This window comes from Neopsephotus bourkii, unplaced genomic scaffold (genome assembly GCF_033783945.1).
Source record: "Neopsephotus bourkii isolate Nb327-2 ecotype Australia unplaced genomic scaffold, CSIRO-AGI_Nbou_v1 NB_1768, whole genome shotgun sequence".
NCBI classification, from domain to species: domain Eukaryota; kingdom Metazoa; phylum Chordata; class Aves; order Psittaciformes; family Psittacidae; genus Neopsephotus; species Neopsephotus bourkii.
The window spans coordinates 6,434,292-6,455,195 of record NW_026902242.1 but is presented as its reverse complement, the minus strand read 5'-3'; the positions used below and the strand labels follow the sequence as shown (position 1 = coordinate 6,455,195).

At 38.9% G+C, this 20,904-nt stretch overlaps 1 protein-coding gene across 7 annotated transcripts in view; it reads right to left on the bottom strand.

Annotated features, from left to right (window-relative positions):
* Positions 1 to 4,320: 4,320 nt before the first annotated feature.
* UGGT1 (UDP-glucose glycoprotein glucosyltransferase 1) overlaps positions 4,321 to 20,904 on the bottom strand; it is a 42,111-nt gene continuing 25,527 nt past the window's right edge. For 4 of the 7 annotated variants that reach the window (XM_061379172.1, XM_061379174.1, XM_061379173.1 and 1 more), the window contains 18 exons: positions 20,377 to 20,508; positions 19,270 to 19,400; positions 18,411 to 18,506; positions 17,988 to 18,090; positions 17,435 to 17,514; positions 16,803 to 16,992; positions 14,331 to 14,489; positions 12,957 to 13,042; positions 12,547 to 12,631; positions 11,582 to 11,670; positions 10,982 to 11,086; positions 10,360 to 10,444; positions 8,905 to 9,087; positions 7,585 to 7,745; positions 6,989 to 7,103; positions 6,250 to 6,366; positions 5,746 to 5,917; positions 5,372 to 5,601 (listed from right to left, as the gene is read on the bottom strand). In XM_061379172.1, the coding sequence (XP_061235156.1) occupies positions 5,552 to 5,601; positions 5,746 to 5,917; positions 6,250 to 6,366; positions 6,989 to 7,103; positions 7,585 to 7,745; positions 8,905 to 9,087; positions 10,360 to 10,444; positions 10,982 to 11,086; positions 11,582 to 11,670; positions 12,547 to 12,631; positions 12,957 to 13,042; positions 14,331 to 14,489; positions 16,803 to 16,992; positions 17,435 to 17,514; positions 17,988 to 18,090; positions 18,411 to 18,506; positions 19,270 to 19,400; positions 20,377 to 20,508 (2,139 nt within the window). In that variant the 3' untranslated portion in view covers positions 5,372 to 5,551. Of the gene's footprint in view, positions 5,292 to 5,370; positions 5,602 to 5,745; positions 5,918 to 6,249; positions 6,367 to 6,988; positions 7,104 to 7,584; positions 7,746 to 8,904; positions 9,137 to 10,359; positions 10,445 to 10,981; positions 11,087 to 11,581; positions 11,671 to 12,546; positions 12,632 to 12,956; positions 13,043 to 14,330; positions 14,490 to 16,802; positions 16,993 to 17,434; positions 17,515 to 17,987; positions 18,091 to 18,410; positions 18,507 to 19,269; positions 19,401 to 20,376; positions 20,509 to 20,904 lie in introns of those variants that run through there. The other 3 variants (XM_061379170.1, XM_061379169.1, XM_061379175.1) reach the window with 3 other exon arrangements.

Sequence of the window (20,904 nt, the reverse complement as noted above, 5' to 3'; positions counted from 1 at the left end):
GAGTTGTGAGAAGGCAAGGAACTCACTGGTGGGTGGTGGTACAGCCTGTTGCCCCTGTAGTACAGCTGAGGGTGCTGGGCTGTGCTGTATGCTCAGTTGCAGGGATGTTTTTGTATGCTCAGGCACTGCCCTGTGTGTCTTGGACAGGAATCCAGGCCAAACAAGTATGTAGACAGAAGCTCTTCAGGCTTAGCAAAGTGTGTGTGCTTGTAAGACTGGCATGAGGTATCTCTGCCACTACTTCTAAGCCCTGATGTAAAAGGCACCCTAGCTATTGTAATTCGTATGACACTGAAGTGCATTTTAATGACTGTTAAGTCAGTGCAAGTATTTGATCAATAGATGGAAACAGGCAGAAAGAGCAGTGTCTGGAAAGGTGGTTTGTTTACCTGGAGGCAAAGCACTGCTTACCCTCACACAGCTGCAGATCTGTTCCCCCTTTAGAGCCCAAATGGTACAAGACAAACAAGAAATGAATTGAGTGCCTGAGATGGGTGCAGAGGTTTCTCCTCCCTTTCATCCCTCCTGTGTGGATAGGAGTGGGACTTGAGCTGCTGTGCTGAATATACCAGAAGCAGCACTGAACAGAGCTTTGGGTAAAGTACTGCTTTAATTCTTTGTCAAACTCTTTGGTAGAAGTACCATGCTTCCTTACTAAAGGATGGCTCTCTATATCAAAATCAAATGCTACTCATGGAGGAACGCAGAGGTGAGGGGAGTTTTGCCATGCTTTGTTCTGGAGAGATTAGCTAGTGCTCCAGCAAAGCTGTGGTCACAGGTTTACTCAGTGTAGATCTGATATGCCAGAGGCAAGGGGGTGCAGCCAGTGTGTATTTCTGGTTCTGCAGGTACCCTTTCACCTCTTAATACTCTCAGGTAACCGTGGACCTCTGCTTTTCGAGTGCCTGCTTTCCTTTCTCTCTCATGGCCTTTAAAAAAGGACCATGAGAGAATATAGGCATCCTGCAGTGCTTGCCACCTTCTAATTGGACAAAGCCATAAAGAAACTGGGTTTTCCTGAACTATAGTTCTAACTCCTTGTGTATGTTCCTTGTATTAGTCCCCCATCCCTTCCTCCCTTTCCCCACCCGCAGCACTTTGGGGGTGAAGGAAAATCACTCTTGGACATTAACCCATGTATCCATTCTGTAATTCTGTGATTCTGTTGATGTACAGTCACATGCTTAAATATTTAATTTGATAAATAAAAGGGTAGTGCAAAACCCTTTCTTGGTTGAGGAGGCAATAGGCATATGGCATGTATATGTCTGCTAGGATTTGCTCTCAGTTCCAAAGCTGTGCGAGTTCAAACAGCTGCAGGAAACCAAATACATATTTCTGTGGCATATAACTGAGCTTTCTGTATAAAACAGTCTATTTTGTAGCTCTTTGATTAATAAAGATACTTTGGTTGAGAGGCTTTTCTCAAGAGTCCCATAAGAGTTTAGAATTCATTCCCACCACAGAAAGAGACGCAGACACAGCTGAATCCTAACTTATCTGAGTGCTCACTATGAATTTGTTAGTGTAAAACTTAATCAAATGAACAAAACTGATGTAGAAGCACCTGGTTGTTTTTTGGTTTGTTGTTGTTGTTGTTGTTTTGTTTTTATAGGTAAAGTTGAAAACTATATAAATCTACCTTAAGTGTAAAACACTTTTATCATTTAATGAAAGTTTTTCAGTTTAGGGGTTACTTTAATACCACAATTAACAAGACTGGCTTGGAGGTAATCTTTAAGTTTCTCTTCTAGAAGCTTTTCAACAGTATCCTGACAGTTGAATAGAAGTGAAAAATATCCTGTAAACAACTCCATTAAAACATCCATTATCAGACCCAAAGTTAAGTGACATGAGAGACACACGGTAAAGAACAGAAAAGGCTTTATTAGGGTAGACAGATACTATTGCCAACGTATTGGGAAACTCACTGTAATCTCAGTTCAGGTAACATTCAATACAGAATAATTCCCAATGACTTGGGTCAGTAGGTATCAGTGCCACGCTAAGTTAGGGTATGTTCCTGAACAGACTACAGAAGATTTGGATATGCAAAACAATTTATATTAAATAGTTTTTTTAAGATTGTCACTGCTTTGTACATGTCCCACCCCTTATATTTCCTTTACATCCCAAGAGCTAAATGAAAGAAAAATCTTAAAAACATAGTCCTCTGCTATTTGTTCTCTAGTAAGGCAGTGAAATCTTCTTTTTAATAGAAAGTACTGGGTGTTTTTCAGTATGACTCTTTTCACCAAGAGGGCAAGCTGCTTGTATCCAAAGATTGGGAACAGTGTCATCACTTTGTCACATAAGTGGCCTTCTAGTCTGAGGGATCCAAAATTACATTGTGACCTCTGTAATCCCCTTTTTCTATTTCTGATTATCAGTCTTAATAGTTTAGAGGAGCAGGTATGATCAGAAGCAGCTCTATTTCAATAATCAACTTGCTCTGAGATGCTTTCTAGATGGACCTCTTAGAAGTTTTCTTTTGTGCCCCAGTTGAGCACTGTGCACAGAATCACAGTGACTGTTCTCCTGTATGACTGCTGTTCTTCTGTGCAAATAAATAGTGGCTTCCCAGGAAAAAACTGGAGCAGTTCCATTCAAAATTATTAGTACCATGTGCATTTTATAATGTACTTGAGAACAGGTCCAGGACTCTTAAGAATACTGGAAAAGGTTCCAAATATTACAATACATGTTCATGGTTTCTTTCTGTATCAGTGGTGAATTGGATTGATTTATTATTTTATTTTTTCCTTTAAAAGAGCTGAACCAGAAGAGCATGGTCTCTGTTAACCAGAGGGAACAAAAATATCCTCCATGGCTTCCTAGATCTTACAGTTAAAGAAACTGTAAGCTTCCTAGATCTTACAGTTAAAGAATGGAGGAGCATAACTGGGGAGGGGGATGGGATGAGAAATCTGTAGCTGATATTTAAGAATATTTTCTCCCTATTCAACTCCAAACAGATCATTGTGACTTTTGTGCTGAATTTGAGAGGTTACTTGCTTCTTTACCTTTTAGCTTCAAATAATATAGGCAGCAAGATGTGGTTCTAGATAGGAGAGGGTCTTGTTTTGCAGAAAATTGGCATCTCGTGTTCTGAGGGCTTAGGCAGATTCTTTCCCTGCTTACACACCAGTTATCCTAAGCTGTTTTCCTCTACCACCCTCAATAAAAGCTGCTGCCTACCTGATCCTGTGCTATTCATTCCGTGTGCTCCAGAGAGGAAGGTATGTGGTAGCTGAACACAGAAAGGGTGATCTTGCATGTGCTGTATTATCTGTTTAGAACAGGCTAATCAACATAATATGTAATTAATTGGTGGGCAGGCACATTATTGTGTTTTGCAGTAGAAGAAAGAAAAATCCCTTTAGAGTAAAGTCTGCTTGACCTTAATTGGAACAGTTTTGATGGAAAGCATAAGCCACTTGTAACTTAGCAGCAGGAAGACTCTCTGAATTTAGGAACTAGGTGGAAAATACCTCAGCTGATAACTCATACTCTTGAAGTTCCTGGTTTGATATCCAGCCCCCATGTTCATAAGGCTTTCCACAGGAGAGGGGTAGATTATAACCTGTCCTTTGCAATACCTTTCTAGAATCACCCACTTCTGATACCCACCAGAGGTGTATGGGCAGTGTTCCTGATTAATTTACTGACCTTGTCACTAGTGCCAGCAATGTGTGTTTAGGGGACCCCAGCTCTTTCTTTTAACATGTTTTTTAAGAGTTTAGGTTAGGGATGTGGGCCCTTTAGTGAGCTGGCTGGGGAAGAGTTGCTTTTCTGTTCAGCTGCCCTATTGAACAGTTCAAGCCAGCAGTTATAGAGTTAACAGATTCCTCCAAAACAGCTACAGAATGTATAATAGAAGAATTTTAGAAGAGTTTATAAAGTTAGGATTATCTTTAGTTTGATGCTCTTAAAGCACAGAACATTGACCTGTATAAAAACATGGGAGGCAGAAACGATCCCAGTACATAGGGAATTATATTTTACTGCTAGAAATACTACTTTAGTTCTTAAATTTCAACTCTTCAACTTCTGGATGTTTTGGGGGAGCACACAATAATCCTACAGAATGAGGGAAAAGGGGTTTGAGTTTTTTAAATTGGTATGTTCATAACAGAACTATAGCAGTACCTGCTTTAAAAATTGACATGAATACGAATGATATGAATGATGATTAATTCTTGTGTCTTGTCTGGGCACAGAATGAAAACAAATGCAGGTGAAATATTCAGGAACCCCAAAATCAAATTAGGACTGTCAAGTGTGCAAGCAGAAATGATGCTCAAAGGACTGAGTGTGAACTAAAGCTGAAGACCTAAGAATGCCGAAGTTTTTATTGATGTGACAACATCTGTTTGAAGAAAAAATAAAGTTAATGAAATGTACAAGATGATAATCTTCCAAGCTTCCACAGATTTCATAACAAAACACATTCATGAATCAGAGAACCACAGCAATAGTAAGGCCCTACCAGTTTTGCAGACTAATTTAAACTTGGAGCAGGAAGAAGGGAGGGCACTTCGATTAAAGTCAGGTGGGCTAGAGTGTCACATTCCATGTTTTGCTCACTTTGTAAGTGTAGGCATTTGTATTTGGGTGTATATTTTAATAGACTGTGGTAACTTTACATTAAGCCAAACCACCAGAAATGGGCCAGTAAATGAGGACAGGAAATAGAAAATCTAAGTAATAACTAGATTTTTTTTTTTTACAAAACCAAGGGCATACTGAAAAATCTGAGAAGCAATTCAGACCATTTGAAAACCTGCAGATAAAACAGTATCCCATTCAAGGCATGAGTCTGAACCTTTAATTGTACCTGGAAAAATTATCTCCATCTGTTGAGGTTAGGACTTATGTTCTAGCCAGTGGCTCAGTGGGGCTGTGATTTCCAAGCTCTGGAGTCAGATCTGAGGCTAACAGGATCTTCATCAGTGGTGGAGGCAGCAACAGCTGAAGGTACAGGCTCTTGGCTTTTCCAGTGGATTTTGAAATTTTGTTTCTGAAATGCTAAATTCCATCCTGGGCTCTTTCATCTCCACCACAGGTGCAAAAGACCAGTACTGTTAATTCCAGCAATCCTGATCCTATTTCATATGCAGAAATTAACCCAAAGGCAAGTAATAAAAATGCATACATCATCCCATTCAATTATTCAGCAGTTTTGCAGACATACCAAAAAAAAAAACTAGCTTTCCATATAAAAATTGTCTATGAAACAGTCTAACTTGAGTTTTTCTCCATGGATCATAATTCCACATGTGCTGCTGGATCTGTTGAAGAGGAGAGAAAAATGAACATTCTGTTTCCAGCTGCTTCAATTGGCAGATTGGTTTGAAAATTAGTACATAAACAGCCAAAGACTTGTTCTTTGCAAGGTTACCTGTGGCTGAAGTACAATTCATACCCATTCTGTATAGTGGCACTTTAATTAAGCGTTAAGATAAGGCCAAGGTCATAAAATTGCAGAAACAGTAAGGGTCTTTAACAGAACTGGAATAAGCATGCAATAGAGCTCTCTGTTCTCTAGGTTTCAGAAGCAGGTGAAGTTACACCAGCCTTGCTCACCAAGGTCTTTCTGTCCTATTAAAATACACATTATTTAACAGCTTGTCCATGTAAGCTTTTGCATCGTGCAAGCTTACAGTGTGCAAGTATGCAACTTAACACTACTCCAGAGAGATAGGAAGAACCTCAAAGTAGTAGGGAAACTGCCTGCAAGATTACCGTGTGTGTGTTGTCCTGGCATCTCAGCTGGTATTCCTGTTTCTTCTTCTGTTTCTTTTTCTTTCTGGAAAAGACTCTGGAGCTGTTTGATTTCTTGATCATAGTCCTGCCATTCTGGAACTATACGCATTGCTGCTTGCAACTTGGGCTCTTTGGTCATTGGGTTATTACACTGCAAACAAAACATAAGAACGGTTCAGATACTTAATATGTAAAACAGGTTCATTTACTGAACAGAGGTATGCTTCCCCCTGGTGGATTACCATCTGTTGTTGGTGAACCACACATGCCTGTGTTTAGGTGGAGTACAGGGTAAAGTCTCTTTCCAAATTCACAATAATGCCACTGCTCCAGGTAAGAGAAATACAGAAGCTAAAGGAAAAAATCAGAAGTGCTGAAAACATTTAGGTAACAGTACAGGCACCTAGATCTGAAGTAGGGAAGTACCTCTAAAATTGGTCACTCTATTGTGACATAAGACTGAGTGAGCCATACTGTACTTACCAGATCAATGGTTTTTGCTCTCTTCTTTGAGGAGTCATCACACCATGTTTCACACCACAGCCACTCCTGTGGCAGTGATTTAATTGGCACCTGGTGGATCATGTTGTTAGGCAAATCCTGGTGTGAAGAATATGAGTTAGTATGTACAGGGTAGGAGGAATAACCCTCAAACCAGACAGTATGAAGACATTTAACTTTTGTAAAGAGTGATTTTTATTTTTTTTTTCCAGCACAAATATATGTTGAATCAACATTTCATTCCATTCCAAACAAAGTCCTTTGGGGAGAAAACTGCATACTATAACTATTAATCCTACTTTGTTGAAAATCAGTTATTTAGCAAACAATAGTAAAGCAATAATACGAATCTAGTATCAAACCTGTACCGGGTAAGTTTGGAAAACCATCCTAATTGATTAAAACCTTAGTGTTATTTTTATCATCTGCCACAATACAAGTCTTATTTCGGTGTTAAGTCAGTGCACAGTAAAGTACTTGGAGCTGGACAGCTCAAGAAACAAATACCCAGTTGTGTTACGTATTTGTCTAGAAGTATACTGGAAAATTTGATAGTCTTAAGACATTTAAGGGTAAGGTGTTGTTTCCACCCAGCTGTTATGGTTGATGCTATCAGTACCTGTTACTGGCATCTGGCTGTGACTGAAGTTTGTCCAGGGAAGGAGAGGTCCCAATCCGCCATTATAGCCCATAAAGCAACACAAACCCAATAAAAACACACCTGGTCGAGGTTGGACAGACTGTTAGGATCCTGACTGAGACCCTGATATTGTCCTCTGAGTCGATCTCCAGCTGCTATCTTTCTGAACTTCTTCAGATCCACAACATACAGAGCACTATATGGAGATGATGGAATTAGTAATGACATTTGACTGATGGGTAACTTACTGCAGTCCCAGTAAACCCCAAGATACAGTATGCTAAAACAATCTCTTGGTAGCAGTACATCAAATTATCTAAGACAAGGCAGGAAAGCAGTTCTAACGAGGTCATGGCACATACAAAAAAAAATCCAACAAATCTATCTTAGCTTTGCTGTCATGCAGTCCCTTCTTCCAACACTTGTTATTAACAAATGAAGATGTCTGGTTAGTTAACACTTCAGTTCTTCATCTGTAAAAGTTGTAGCATACTGAAAGTGACTTCAGTGCCCCTAGGGCTTCAAATGGACCATAGGCAAAGGAACCTTAAAGAGGCAACAGTAAGCAACAAGTGGTTCACTGCAGCGTTGTTTTCACCTCAGCTAGTTTTCTGCTAGTTCTAAGCGGTAGCAAAAGCTTCCCCCCTCTATTAGGAAAAAAATGAATTCTTCAGTACCTGATGTGGTATTTTCTTCCAGCTAGATGACTTGCCCAATATCCTGATTTCCAGAACCTGTAGCCATCCATTTCTTTTCGACTGTCACAGAATGGAGTATACCCATAAGGAGCACCATCTAGATTGAAATCTCGTAATTCCTTTAGGTCTGTGCGCACAATCTGAAGGGAAAGGACATTTTATTTAGAAGGCAGTAGCCAATCACCAGTTCTTTGGAAATGCTGGTCAAGATTTAATTCAAACTGAGCAAACAGAATTACCCATTATACCTTGCAGTCTTTTGCACTGTACATATGTAGTACAGAAACAGCAGAAAAGGTGTTTAAAGCTGCCCTTAGAGTTGGAGAAACTAAAATAGAGCTTAAAATAAACTGTAGGGGTTGGTCTGACAGCTGGAGTACCAAATTATTGCTTAATAAGCAGCAAGAATTCTCAACTATGAACTCTGCTGTGATCCTTTTTGTATCCTTTCCTCTTGAAAAGTTCACAAACCCTTCAGGGATGAAGGCTTTTTAATGTCTTCTTGACGCAGATGATGTGGCAGTGATACTACTTTAAAAATATCACTCTGGTGGGAAAAATGCATTAATATCTCTTCTATAAACACAACAAAAAGTGTCTCAAATGAAAACAGCATAGATTAAAATCTATACTAGGTGATACTTAAGTTGTAATGGTTTTAACTGACATGGGATCACACTGTACATACGCCAAAACACCTAAGGCGTTTTTACTTAGGTGTCAATAATCTGTACTTCTCAGTTTCATGTATCTTTTTGAAGGAATATTTTTGGCAGTTCTCACGCGCATCCTGTACTTCCAAATGCTACAGGCAATAAGCACGTACAAAGCCTTATACCATTTGCTTTGCAGCAGAATATGGCTTCGTGCACAGGGGATTTGCCCTCCCGCTCCTCTGAAAGCCACTCAAGCCTGGCCAAGTGGGAAGCTGGGGGGTAGGAAGGTGTTCAGTGACTTAAGAAAATACTGTATGTGGTAAGTGAGCTGCAGGCTGGGAGAACAGTCAGAACTGGAAAATGGAAGGGTGAAACAAGAATCTATTTGGCAAACTGGCTGGAATCAGAGTGAGTGAATGAGGAACCAGCCAAAAGAAAAGTACAGGCCAACAAAACCAATCTTTGTGGGAACAGGCAGGAAAAACAACACTCACTGAAGCATGCTATAGTTACAGAATCAACCATCAATCATGCCTGCAAAGGGCTCAAACTTGTAACCTTTCCAATAACAGAAATTGTACTCAAGAACATACTGTTCTTAAAGAAAAAAGAAAATGCAAAGTAATTTCAGCCTCTGTGTTACCTGATCAGCATCCACAAACAGGATTTTATCAACAGCTAATGGGAAGAGCACATCTAGAAAGAGGATCTTGTAACCCCAGATGATACGCTGCTTTTCTGTTTGCTGATGAAGCCAGCGTGGCCATTTATACTGGACAAGCTCATACTGGAAGTTATACTTCTTTGCCATGTATGGGATGAACTCCTGCAAAGGGAGGGGGGGGAAAAGTAGCATATTTCAGTTCTTTGTTCCTCTGCAGGAAAAAGAAAAGTGCATTACAAGAGGTAGACTTCTATCCTATAGTAAGGCATAGAACATTAGAAAATGAAATACCACTAAGAGAAACTATAGTTTCCTTGTTACTTCAAAGACATAACTCCAAACTGAATGATCAGTACAAATTATAAAGCCAGCTGCCATCAAACAACCACATATTTTGGCATTTTGCCCCACACAATTACTTACAAGCCATTTTATAGTGATCCACAGATCAGTTTAACAGAATGCATTACTCAAAACATATCATTTCAGATGGGAGAACTGTTACTTAGGGCTGTACAAGGCAGTGAAATTGGGAATAATAAAATGAGAGAAAGTAATTTGGAGAAATTCTTCACTAGAACTGGCCTCACAGTCAAAGCAATTGACATTCTCATCTGTGAGGCTTCCTCTGACACTGAGAGACTATAGTTTAGTCAAGGGATGCTGGCACGACATAGCCATTAGAAAGAGAGAAGCGAAGCGTTTTGTTGTACCACTGCAAGAGGTGACTGACAACAGCAGTCATAGCACACAGCCCATGGTTGAAGCAACAGGGACACTGCCAATTTCCTCCCCTTGAGTTCATGCTGAACATGTGAGATTCTCTCAGAAATGCTCTTTCCTAATATTGCAGGTTGCAGTCTCTTAACATTCATTTACCTATGGTTTCTATTTTGAATCCTGCTGTTTGTTTTATGATGTCTCACATATAATCCATAAGTATTTTCAGATACACTCATCTAGAGCCTGCACCACTCCTTACCATGCACCACTCATGTAACCTCATCAGCCTGAAATGTGGTCTTATTGTCTCCTCTTACGGAGCTGCCTCCACACCTAGTCACAGGTATTGCTTTGTTGGTAGGCTTTTTTCCTATAGTCTTCCAACCTTTATGTGTTAGATGTAAGTTTATAGCCCTGAATTTCATCTTAGAATCTACCTTTTCTTGTGTGAGTTCAGATTATTTCAAGTATGATTTTCCTAATATGTGCTCTTCTCTTAAATATTTACCTGCGGCATGAGTCTGCTGTCAACTTGCCTGTTACTTCTCACAGCTTTCTAGACAGTTGCCAGTTTACACCAACTTGATTCTTTGTCAAAATAGAAGGTATACAGGCAGGTGTGCATGTGCTTACAGAGTATGTGACAGAGGTTGCAACTTGAAAACCAAAAGTTTTTCCCACCACCGAATAAATTTCTAATGAGTTACAAACCTTGAATGTGGGTGATAAGTAGTTCTTCAGAAACCAAAACTTTAAAGGAGTCTTGGTGTGCTTCAGCACAGACAACATCATTATGCTATCAAAAGAAAAAAAATAAAGCATTTACAGAAACAGCTGCTAGAAGTCAGCTGTGTCACAGATTACAGATTGCTGGTTTACATTGCTAGGCTAACTGCAGTTAGTCTAGTAACTGTGACAGGTAACTTGATCTTCACACATGAATTAAACTGGGTAGCTGCAGCCTATTGCAGATTGCTTGGTTTTATCTACAGAATAACTAAACCTCTCACAATCTTTTTCTTTTAATGAGTCAGAATATGCAGCTTGTTGGCTTTCACAGTCCTTTGAGAATGGAAGTTCTTTTCCAAAGCAACTACAACTTATAGTATCCTAACAATACATTTGGATTTGGTTATACTGTAGTGAGAAAATGTAGGACAGGGACAATGCCATCTATTAAACCAAGTCCAGTTTGAATGTGTGAATGTTATGCACAATCTAGAGGACTTCTGAGCTGCTGAGAAAGTTTTGGGGCTTTTTTATATTCTTGTAAATTCTAACCTTTCTTCTGTGGAAATCAGGGCACATCATCATTTGAGACTGCAGGACTCACCGTAGGAATCTTTCATACAGGTGTCCTGAAGCCACAGAGAATATATTTAGTACATCATCTTTATCCTGTTTCACATCTTCATTCTTTTGTCCTCCTGTGAATCCCCTGAAAGGGTAAATGTATTTATATAAAGGACAAGAGAGTAAGGGACAGCTATATAGGAAAGAGTGCAACAGATGATGAATTGCTACAATGTTGATCTAACATAGTGTAACTGTGGGGTTTGGTGTCATTCCCCCCATGCTGGTCAGGCTATCTTCCACAAGAGAGAGTACTGCAGACAAGGGGGAAGTACCAATGGCTTATCTGTGAACACTGAACATCAATTGAAAGACTGCTGGCAGGGATGCAGCTGCTGGAAATGAGCAATGTTCACAGGCTCTCAGGTAGCAGTGGGGATAAGGGAAGGCAAGGCAGGTGCAAAGCAATGCCCTGGTCTCTAGCAGCAGAGGAAATGATACGAAAGATACCTCCATGAAAGATAGCCCTAAATTCAAGCAGTCTTAGTAGACAGCTACGGAATATCATAGATCAAACTCTTATCATCAAATAGTTTTCCAGTTTCAAGAGAGTTTCAAGTTATTGCTGAATTAGTTTTACCATTTGAGGGATTCCCAAAATCCAGATTCATTCTCACTGGTACCATCACTTAGTAGATCTTCATTCATCATATCTAGTTTTTTCTGAACCTGTAAAGCATACAATACTGCTTTAGTGACTGGAACCACAACTCACAAACAGCCATGAAGTGTTATTTTGATACTAGCTCTGTTTGTATCCATGTGAATTCTGCCCAGTAGAATGAGCTGACAGGTAACCTAAGCTGCTTAGAGAATCAGCTCAGTAGTGAACTGGCATTTTCAGAATGGATGGCAAAGCTGTTTTCAGACACCTAAAGCATGTTAGTCTAGATGGTTAAAATGCAAAGAGGTTCTTGGTGACAGAGACTGGCAAAGAAAAAAAGAAACCAACTAATGCTCCCCCTCCCCCTTATGTTTCTAAATGGTATTACTGGCTACTGAGCCAGATGTATGATAACCATCACTTGTCTTACCAGTTGACCTCCTTAATCTTTTCAGCTCTTGTTATCTGATAGGCAGCCCTAAAGACAAATTACTAATTTACCTTTTAAATTTACCTCTTATTTATAAACATATAAATCTTTTATTTAAATAATTTATTGCCAGATGAATAAAATTTATCTGTAATAGATAAAATACTGGCTGAATGGATACACTGAATATTTATTACCATATGTATACAGGTCATACAGAACTGATTTTTTTTCTGAAGTCACAAGCACAACCAAGTCAGTAAAACATGAGCATAGTTGTTCCTCATGGGCATACAAATGGAACAGCAACTATATGTTATCCTCTCCCATCTCAAAATACCAAAACCATGTCTACAGATAATTCTCTTATTATTGATACTGTGATGTGAATGCTGCGTAAACTGCCCTAAGTGCTTGTTTGTAGGAAGAGATCATCAGGCCTCAATCAAAGTTTCTTCCCCACTATTTGTCAAACAGTGTTTTTTAAGAGAAGCTCTACCTTTGAACTCACCTTCACTTTAATAATTTTGCTCTTGAAGTTGTTGAGAACAACACTAACTTCACTAGCTTCAGGTGGAGAGTCTGTGCCATCATGGCTGAAAATAGAGTAAAATACTGACCTTTACTACAATGCAGAAATGTGTTCTTTTTCTTCTCTGTATTTTTCTACATGGTTTTAAGCCTTAGCATTGTAAAACAGGTTTGAGACATGGAAATGAAACAAAAGTATCTGAACATACACTTACTGTTTTTTTAAAATGAATTAATTCCATTCATCTCACGTAACTTATGTTCAGTACAAAATGTACCTTGCTGTTCAGGACACTACACTGTGGCAAGGGAACTTTTAGATTCACATACTACAATGCCTACCTAGCTCAGAAGTTTCACAAGACTGAATTAGTGCTTTAACTGTCCTACCTGTATATTCTGTAGATATCCTCAGATCTGCCCTTTCTCAGTCTTAGAGTCCATGCACCAGGATTAGCTTTTAACTGGAAGTAGCCCTATAAGGCAAAAAGAATGTTTGCCAGTTTCCAGAAAACACAAATGTAGAAAACCAAGTTTTCAAGTCATGTATTTTGACCCACTGCTTTAAATCTGGAAATAGTTATTTGTAAGCCAGCTGATTAACATAAATTTAAGGCATTAAAGTCCTTAAAAACAGGAGAAAAAACAAAACAGAAGTTCTATTCAAAACTATTCAATGTTGTTTTTTTCCATTGGTGACAGGCATATGGAAAAGTCCAGCATTATTTGATAGATGAGAGTCTTCAGGGTGCCTTGTTTGGAACAGTGCAAGCTTTTTTATGCAAAAGCTTGTCTTCATGAGGGAGTAAGTGGATTTCAAAATACTCATTGGTAACTACAGTCCAGTGCATGAGAAGTCTGCCTACAAAACTAAATCTAAATAATTTTTAAAGCTCTACAGACTGGTATTTCATGTACAACAGCAAACAGTAACATAGTTCATATCATAAAGTTACAGGTATCTTTTCTGCAGAACTTAAGAAATTACAATGTGAAATGCAAATTTTGTATATACATGTTGTTGGAGTTTGAGGTTCCAGATCTGAACATTTTCTTCTATGATTTAGACTGTTGCACCTATAGAAGATATGAATATTTGTAGTCATGCTTCTATGTCCCTTCCAGTTTTGGATTGTGCATGCAATTTCATGAACCAGTCTGCTTTCTATAATATACATATATATATATAAAAAATACAAACTCATAAGAAAAGCCCAGGGCATGTTCCTGGTCTTTTCATACCCCTTCACCCCTGGACTTCCATCACCTCTCCTCAACTAAATTAAGCAATTCCCATTCTTTCATACTTCTGCTATTTTCTAGAATGTCAGCTATTCTTGCTGACTCTCTCCGTATGTTCCACAGGCCTCCTGAAAAAATGGGCCCCAAAACAAGCCAGCTGCCCACCTGAGGCTTACAGTACCAGAATGGATGGTCTAAGGAGTGCCCTGTCTAGACCTTCCCTGGAAAGAGGTTGCTAAAGAATATTGGCATCATTTTAAGATATTCCCGAAGACCCTTCTCGGCAAGCTGCAAGGAAAGGAGTACATCTTGAAAAACCTAAGAGACATCTAAGTACACTGCAAGCTTTTAGACATCAGTGTTAGGAATGATGTGGTTCCAATACATTTGTGAGCAACTCTGTAGTGTAAGTAGTGCCACATATCCATAACCCACATACTAGAAAGTACTTCAGAGTTTATGCAAGTGATTGTGCGGACTGGAGGACCAGTTATTTGCTGCTAGTTTCAACTGAACGCTTACCAAGTTGGCCATAACAATGGTATCAACGATGACTGGAGTGGTTGAAGTTCCTAGTGTAAACTGGAGTCCCCGAGGTGGCTGTCCAGTTGTAATATCATAGCAGTGTCCTTCCAGAAGCAGATACTCCAATTCATATTCTGCAGCTACAACACTGTCCACCTGTAAGGAAAAGATACTGTTGAATTCAGCACTAGCTCAAAAGTGCAAATTTTTAGTGATTCAGGTACTCTCTAAGATAGTCAGAGTTATTAAATAATACTTAATTTTACCAGCATAATTTTATTAAGCAAATACCTAAAAAGGCTCAAAGAACTCAGCTCCTTAAGTGACAGATTTCACACACACATTCTTAAGAGTGTCTCTGACCAAAAAGAGTTGAATCTCAAGTGGTAAGATGCTAGGGTAAGAAAAGCGAAGGACTGTTGCTCTATTTTACTATTTATATTTTAAGCATTTTATTGGAGAATGTAGTCAAGCGAGTGATAGGTCTGGCATCTCATAAAAAGTTATGATGGGCTCCAGGACTTTGAATCTAAACTTGTTTAAAGGTAGTCTCATCTAGTATTTATCATCTGAAATAAATATTTGTTTTGCACTGCATTACTCTTTACAGAGTGCTAGGGTACTGTCAGAAATACCAGTTCCATTTTTCCTACACCAAAAAGTGCCAAGAAAAGTAAAAAAAAAAACACCAAACCCAACACAAAACCAACTTAGATCCCTACCAGGCTAAATTCAGCTGTAGCTTGAGAACACTACATAACCAAAACATCAGTCTGGTCTCACAAAGCATCTTCTGCCGTTGCACATCCAAAATGACAGTTTAATTGCTACAGCACCAACAGGCTGCATATGAGGAATTAGAAATTGTGCACCTGCAAAAGTAAAGCTGCTGTTTATTTGGAGGCTTTGGATGGTACTTCAAATGCCTGAAGCATTTAATCCCCCATTCTCTCATTTCAGTTAATCTAAGATAGGGCATGGGAGTCAGGCTTGAAACATGTAGTAGTATCAGCCATTTGGTGGTTCATTTATGGTTTTACAGTTAAGAGATGAAAAGCAAAAAAAAACACCTAAACCCAAACAAAACTAAACAAGAAAAATAAACCACACATGAACAAACACCTGATTTCCTAAATTTTGGAATAACTAGTACAGGATTAGTAATATTGGACTCTCCCACTATACTGCATCATATTCCCAAACAGTATCACATGCAAAAGTAAGAGGAAGTTAATAATATAATGTTCAGTGAGAAAGTAACGCACATTTGTAGTGACCACAAGGTTATCCAGAGTGTTGCTTTTCAAGAGGCCAGTTTTAAACGGTTTGACAATCTCATCACACGTATGGCAGATAGATATACATATATGCAGATTATATAGATATATCTGCAGTTCTTCAAGGGCAGTGAAATAATGGCTTCTTTCAGGACATAAGACTATTTGACGGCCTCATTTAACATTTATTATTGTAACATTGTACCGTGATACCCAGAATTTTCTACTTTGTATCACACACAGATTTTCTAATATTGAATTGGTTTTGGTGCCCACCATGACTTGTTAGCGTAGTGCATTTTGTAATCACTGACCAGCCCACTATTTCTAGAGCTGAAAACTAACCTCTTGCTGTTAACTACTAACTTTAATGATTATTAGCACTGAATTATCCATCCCATTAAAGATTAGTGAAAAATCATCAACTTGTACATACAGATGTTCTTTTTTCCTTTTTAAGCTCGATTTTCTGCTCAACATCAGCCCCTTCAATCTTTCTTTCCTTCTTATCTTATCCCTATGTATGTGGGGCAGCACTGCCCAGATGATTATTCTAACAGTCTAATTCAAGGCCTGTTCTGGCAGCACTCAGCTCCTAAACCTACTGCAAGTGAGTGGATTTCAGCTGGACCAGTTTTACGGTTTTATTGATACTGCATATGCTTTTGTGGGCCACAGGAAAGTTTGTCAGTAACAAAAGCTGTGAAGGCGAAGGGGAGCTAAAACCAGTTTGGTGGCTTCTCAGAGCAACAATTTACTCTCTGGAAGAGGACTTAGATCTTACTTCAGTCTTATTTTTAGCTGTGCCATGAGCTGTAGGGAGCTCTAATCCCAAAAGAATTCCTCAACTAGCAAACTGGAGTTATTTTAATACCCAACGAGTTTCTTTGTTTCTAGCTCAGGACACTCTGAAATGTTATATACACACTCAAAGCGTCTGTAGGAGCTGCTTCAGTCCTGCAGTATTTTTCAACCTGTGATTCAGGCACCCATGAGTAATTGAGAATAGTGAACTTCAGTTTACCTGCATTCCATCTAGAAAACACGTAGGGTGCAAATGTAAAAGGTGTTAATATCCACAGTTCTATGTTCAGCAGCATTTTAAAATTCCGTATTTCTTTCCCATTACAAAAATAAGCCCTGGAAAAATACCATATAAATGCAGTATTATAAACATATTGATTTCTCTTACCTCCACTAAGTAAATATTATCAAGGTCATATGGGGTTCTAACAGATTCCACCATCCAGCTCTCGGGAGTATTTAGGTTTAAAGTGAACAATGGAGATTGGGGCATATCCAAAAACTTCGCAATTGGTCCTGGAGCAAAGTTGTTATCTGCTGTGAAAGAAATCTCTGGCTCCAAAACATAGCGATAAAAGCTGCAATTTCAGAAAGAAAATGTTAGAACATATTTCTGCCAAACTTTGTAAATATTCCACTCTAAACTGAACTTGCCGATGGCATCGGCTTTCCCAGAACTCCAGTGTCTCCAAGGCTTTGTCCAAAGCAACACAGTTTGTGCTGACCTTAGAACAGATCACAGTGTTCATCTTGAAGGACCAAACAGAATGTGCAAGACTCAACCATTAAGATTAGTAAAAGTTAACTTTATCTATATAAATAATAATAAGTATCCAACTTGTAAACTAGCAGAATTACCTTGAGCTATGCACAAATTCCCAAATTCTCTGTGGGAAATGATGCTATATATAAACAAGCTCAATGCAGTTATTGAGACGTCCTCTAAGATGCCTGACCGTGTTTCTCTCTTCTTCCAAGAGGTTTTTCTTTCTCTCTCCTGTTGACCCTGGCATTGCTTACCTTTTCAGTGGCATGTCAGAAAGCCTGGACTGGCAGTTCATAAACACTCTTAGGTTCATATTTATCAACTGGTTCAAAACCTAAAGTAATGAGAAAAAGACATCCCTTAAAATGCTCACTAGGAAAGCTGATGACTGTTTTCACAGACAGGACCTCCAGGAGGCATGTTACCTTCTCATTCTTCATCCTCCCTTCTCATTATTTGCTTACCACACCCAACTTTAAATTGATGTTTTTAAGAACATCTGCCTGCTCCCTCACATTGAAGGCATTCTATATGAGATGTAGAGACTTTCCTCCTCAAGAACAGAGTCACTGCAAACTAAACTGTTAAAATGGTGGAACTAAAAGCTATCTAGACAATATCCAAGCATCATCTTGTTGGTGTGTAGTATAGTGTAACTGTTTTCACTAACAAATGGTGCAACTCTGAAGGCACTATCAGAAGGCCACAGGTCACCACCCAGTCAAGGAAGACACACATTCCAAAATCCCAGACCTGAGACAACGTTCTGAAATGGCCATAAAATGCATCACAACATCACATGCATACCAGAAGTAACGGAGCAAGTCTTTGAGCATCTCTGGTCACAGGATCAACTATAGCCACAACATCAAAGTATGTCTCCCCCTCTTTTGGTCTCAGTTTAACTGCACTAAACAGAAGAAAAAACATTTTTAAAGTATCAAACATATGGGTACACATAGGAAAAAACACTGTCTATCTCATTCTGAAGTCAAATTACTTCCTAAATGCTATGTGCCTTCTGAAACTAGTTAGAGAAAAAAATACACGTGTACATGTATATAGGTAGACAGATAAAATTAATTTCTGGAATCTCACTGTGCCCTAAAAACTGTTGGAAACTTCCCTACTGTTACTTGGACTTTTTAAGTTAAATGCAACATAAAACAATGGGAATGATAAAAGACAAAGAAGAAGCATATTGCTCAGCAAATGCCAGTAATCCTATACCTGTATCGTTCTTCAAAATAATGATATTCAATCCTTGCCTCTCCTTTTGGTTGAGCAGAAAGAAGAGCATCCACTCTCATGACCAAGTCACTTGCACTGAAAAGAAAGAAGGGGGGTAGGGGGAAGTTTACAGATACTCAGAAAAAAATGATGCATGTACTGCTGCCAGTTAGCAGCAAAAGAGAGGCAGACTGAATTCAGATAACACAAGCTAACACTTCTGCTATACCTCTCTACAGAAGCGCTGAAGAATTAAACATATTTAGGGTTAATCTGCCATTGATTTAAACAGGTTGTGGCCTTATTACTAAGGGTACCAAAGAGTCTGACTCTATGACAGTTACATAACAGTTTATTTCAGGGGTCAACCATGCTACAGGCACTGCATTCCTGAACTTCACCAACCTCTCTTAGACCTGTAAGCCATTTAGATCAAACCCTCATTTCACAGCAGTCTTCCCATTTTACACTGCAGCTATAAGAGCTAGGAAGCAACCCTGTATGTGGTGAAACTTTTGAGCAAGAGGGGGCCTATCACAAGAAGAGATTTAATTACTTCTGACAACTTCCTCCTTTTAATTATTCCCATAAATTTTCAGTCTGATATTTTAAGAATACATTTTGAAGATTAAAGACAAAACCTCTTGAAAGTTCAATGAAAATTAATTTGTACATCACAGCTTTGCCAAGAAGCAGGCTGTAACTTATGTCTGTCAGCTTTTCCTGAATTAATTAATTCTCTTGAATATACAGTGACAGCTGACTTAAATCACCAGCCAGAGTGTACTTGATAAAGCTTTCTCCAGGCTGCAGTCAGTTACATTATCAGAGTACTACCACTTTTTTCACTTATACTTACAGATCTTCTTCGAATCCCAGCTGCTGAATCTGAGATTTGATTTTCTGTCCTGATGTCTTTAGAATGATATTCTCAAGGAGATGAAAATCATCCTGATTGAACATCTCACCATCCTCTAATGGGCCAATCATCTACAAACAAAAAAAGGCAGGATCAGCATAATTAGGTAAAGGCAACATTGAAACAAAATTCAAAGATACTTGAAATAAATACTTCAGCCTAGTATTGGTGGGTATTAACCGTTTAGGCTGGTATTAATGTCAACAGCAGCAGAGTTTAACAAATAAATCTTTACTGTTTAGAGCCAAGAATCCCAGACTAAGGCATAAAATGTATACTTAAAACTTTCACTGAGTGCTTGGTTTGCAAAAGTCAGCCATCTTAAATTATACCTGAAGTACTACGTCTTGAAGGGGCAATATAACATGAGGCCAATTCCAGCAGTCCTGCAGGACTCCAGCAAATCTTACTCCTCTAGCCTTCAGAACCTAAAAGCTACCTAGACTATTCCTGCTATTTTACTAATAAGAGAAAAAAAAATACCACAACTCATCACTTGATTTATTTTAACCCGTTGAAGTATACAGTGACCACTGGAACATAGGTTTTTTTTTCCCCTAACTAGGAAGCAGAACACAAAAGCAAGCTTAATGCTGTACACAGATGGGTTTCATTACTTGCAGTGAAATACTGTTGTAACATCATTTTCTTAACCTAAAGCTAAATCTATTGTAAAAAGAGCCAGTGGAAGAGACTAGGGCACCTTGGTCAGGACCAGAGAGAGCAGTGTTTTGCCCAGTGAATTCTAGCAGCACAGTCTTTGAAATTTATCATCCCTTTGCACCCCTGGACTCAGTTTACTGCCAACATGAAAGCAACTCTGTTACTGAGAGAGCTGAATTTATGCAAAACACCAACAACTAACTGCACACAGTACAAACAACTGGTCATGCAGGTCTGAATAAATCAAACTGGAAGCAGTCCTAAAGACTGATGAGACCTACAGGAGGCTGGGACACTCTATCTGATCCCTAGACCCTGTGGACCAAGGTCTGCTTCTTTCCAGCATGTGCAATATCTCCTTTACTGTCTGGTGATTAAGCTCACCCTTCCATTGCTGATCACAGCCCTCTGCCCTTTCTTCAGCTTTAGAACATCTCTGCAATATACAGCATGAGACAGAATAAAATCCACCTTGGGAGATTCAAAGGCTTCTTTGAAAATATTGGTATCCATACCCTGAAAGAAAAGAATATTTGACATTGAAATTGAAAGAAAGGTACAACTTTGCACAGTTTGTTTAAATGCACCCTGTTTGTTCCCATTCACAAGCATCTTTGTCTTGCTTAAATTTATCCCCAGTCCCTTTTCTTTGGTGTCTTACACCTTGTTCTTGCCTACCACCTTGAAACATCCCAACTTCTGACACAGCCCTAGTAATTGTTGCTGCTTAGACCAGTTGCTCCATTCTTCTGTTCTTAAATGATTTTTGCCTCTTTTTAAACCTACTTGGAGAAACCCAGCTTTTTAGAAGGATTATAGTTCTCTCTTAACCCCCCCAAGAAACACCTGGCTGACTCAAATTGATCCCTGAATCTGCATTCCTGTTTGCTTTTCAAAGTTACATAGGTTTGA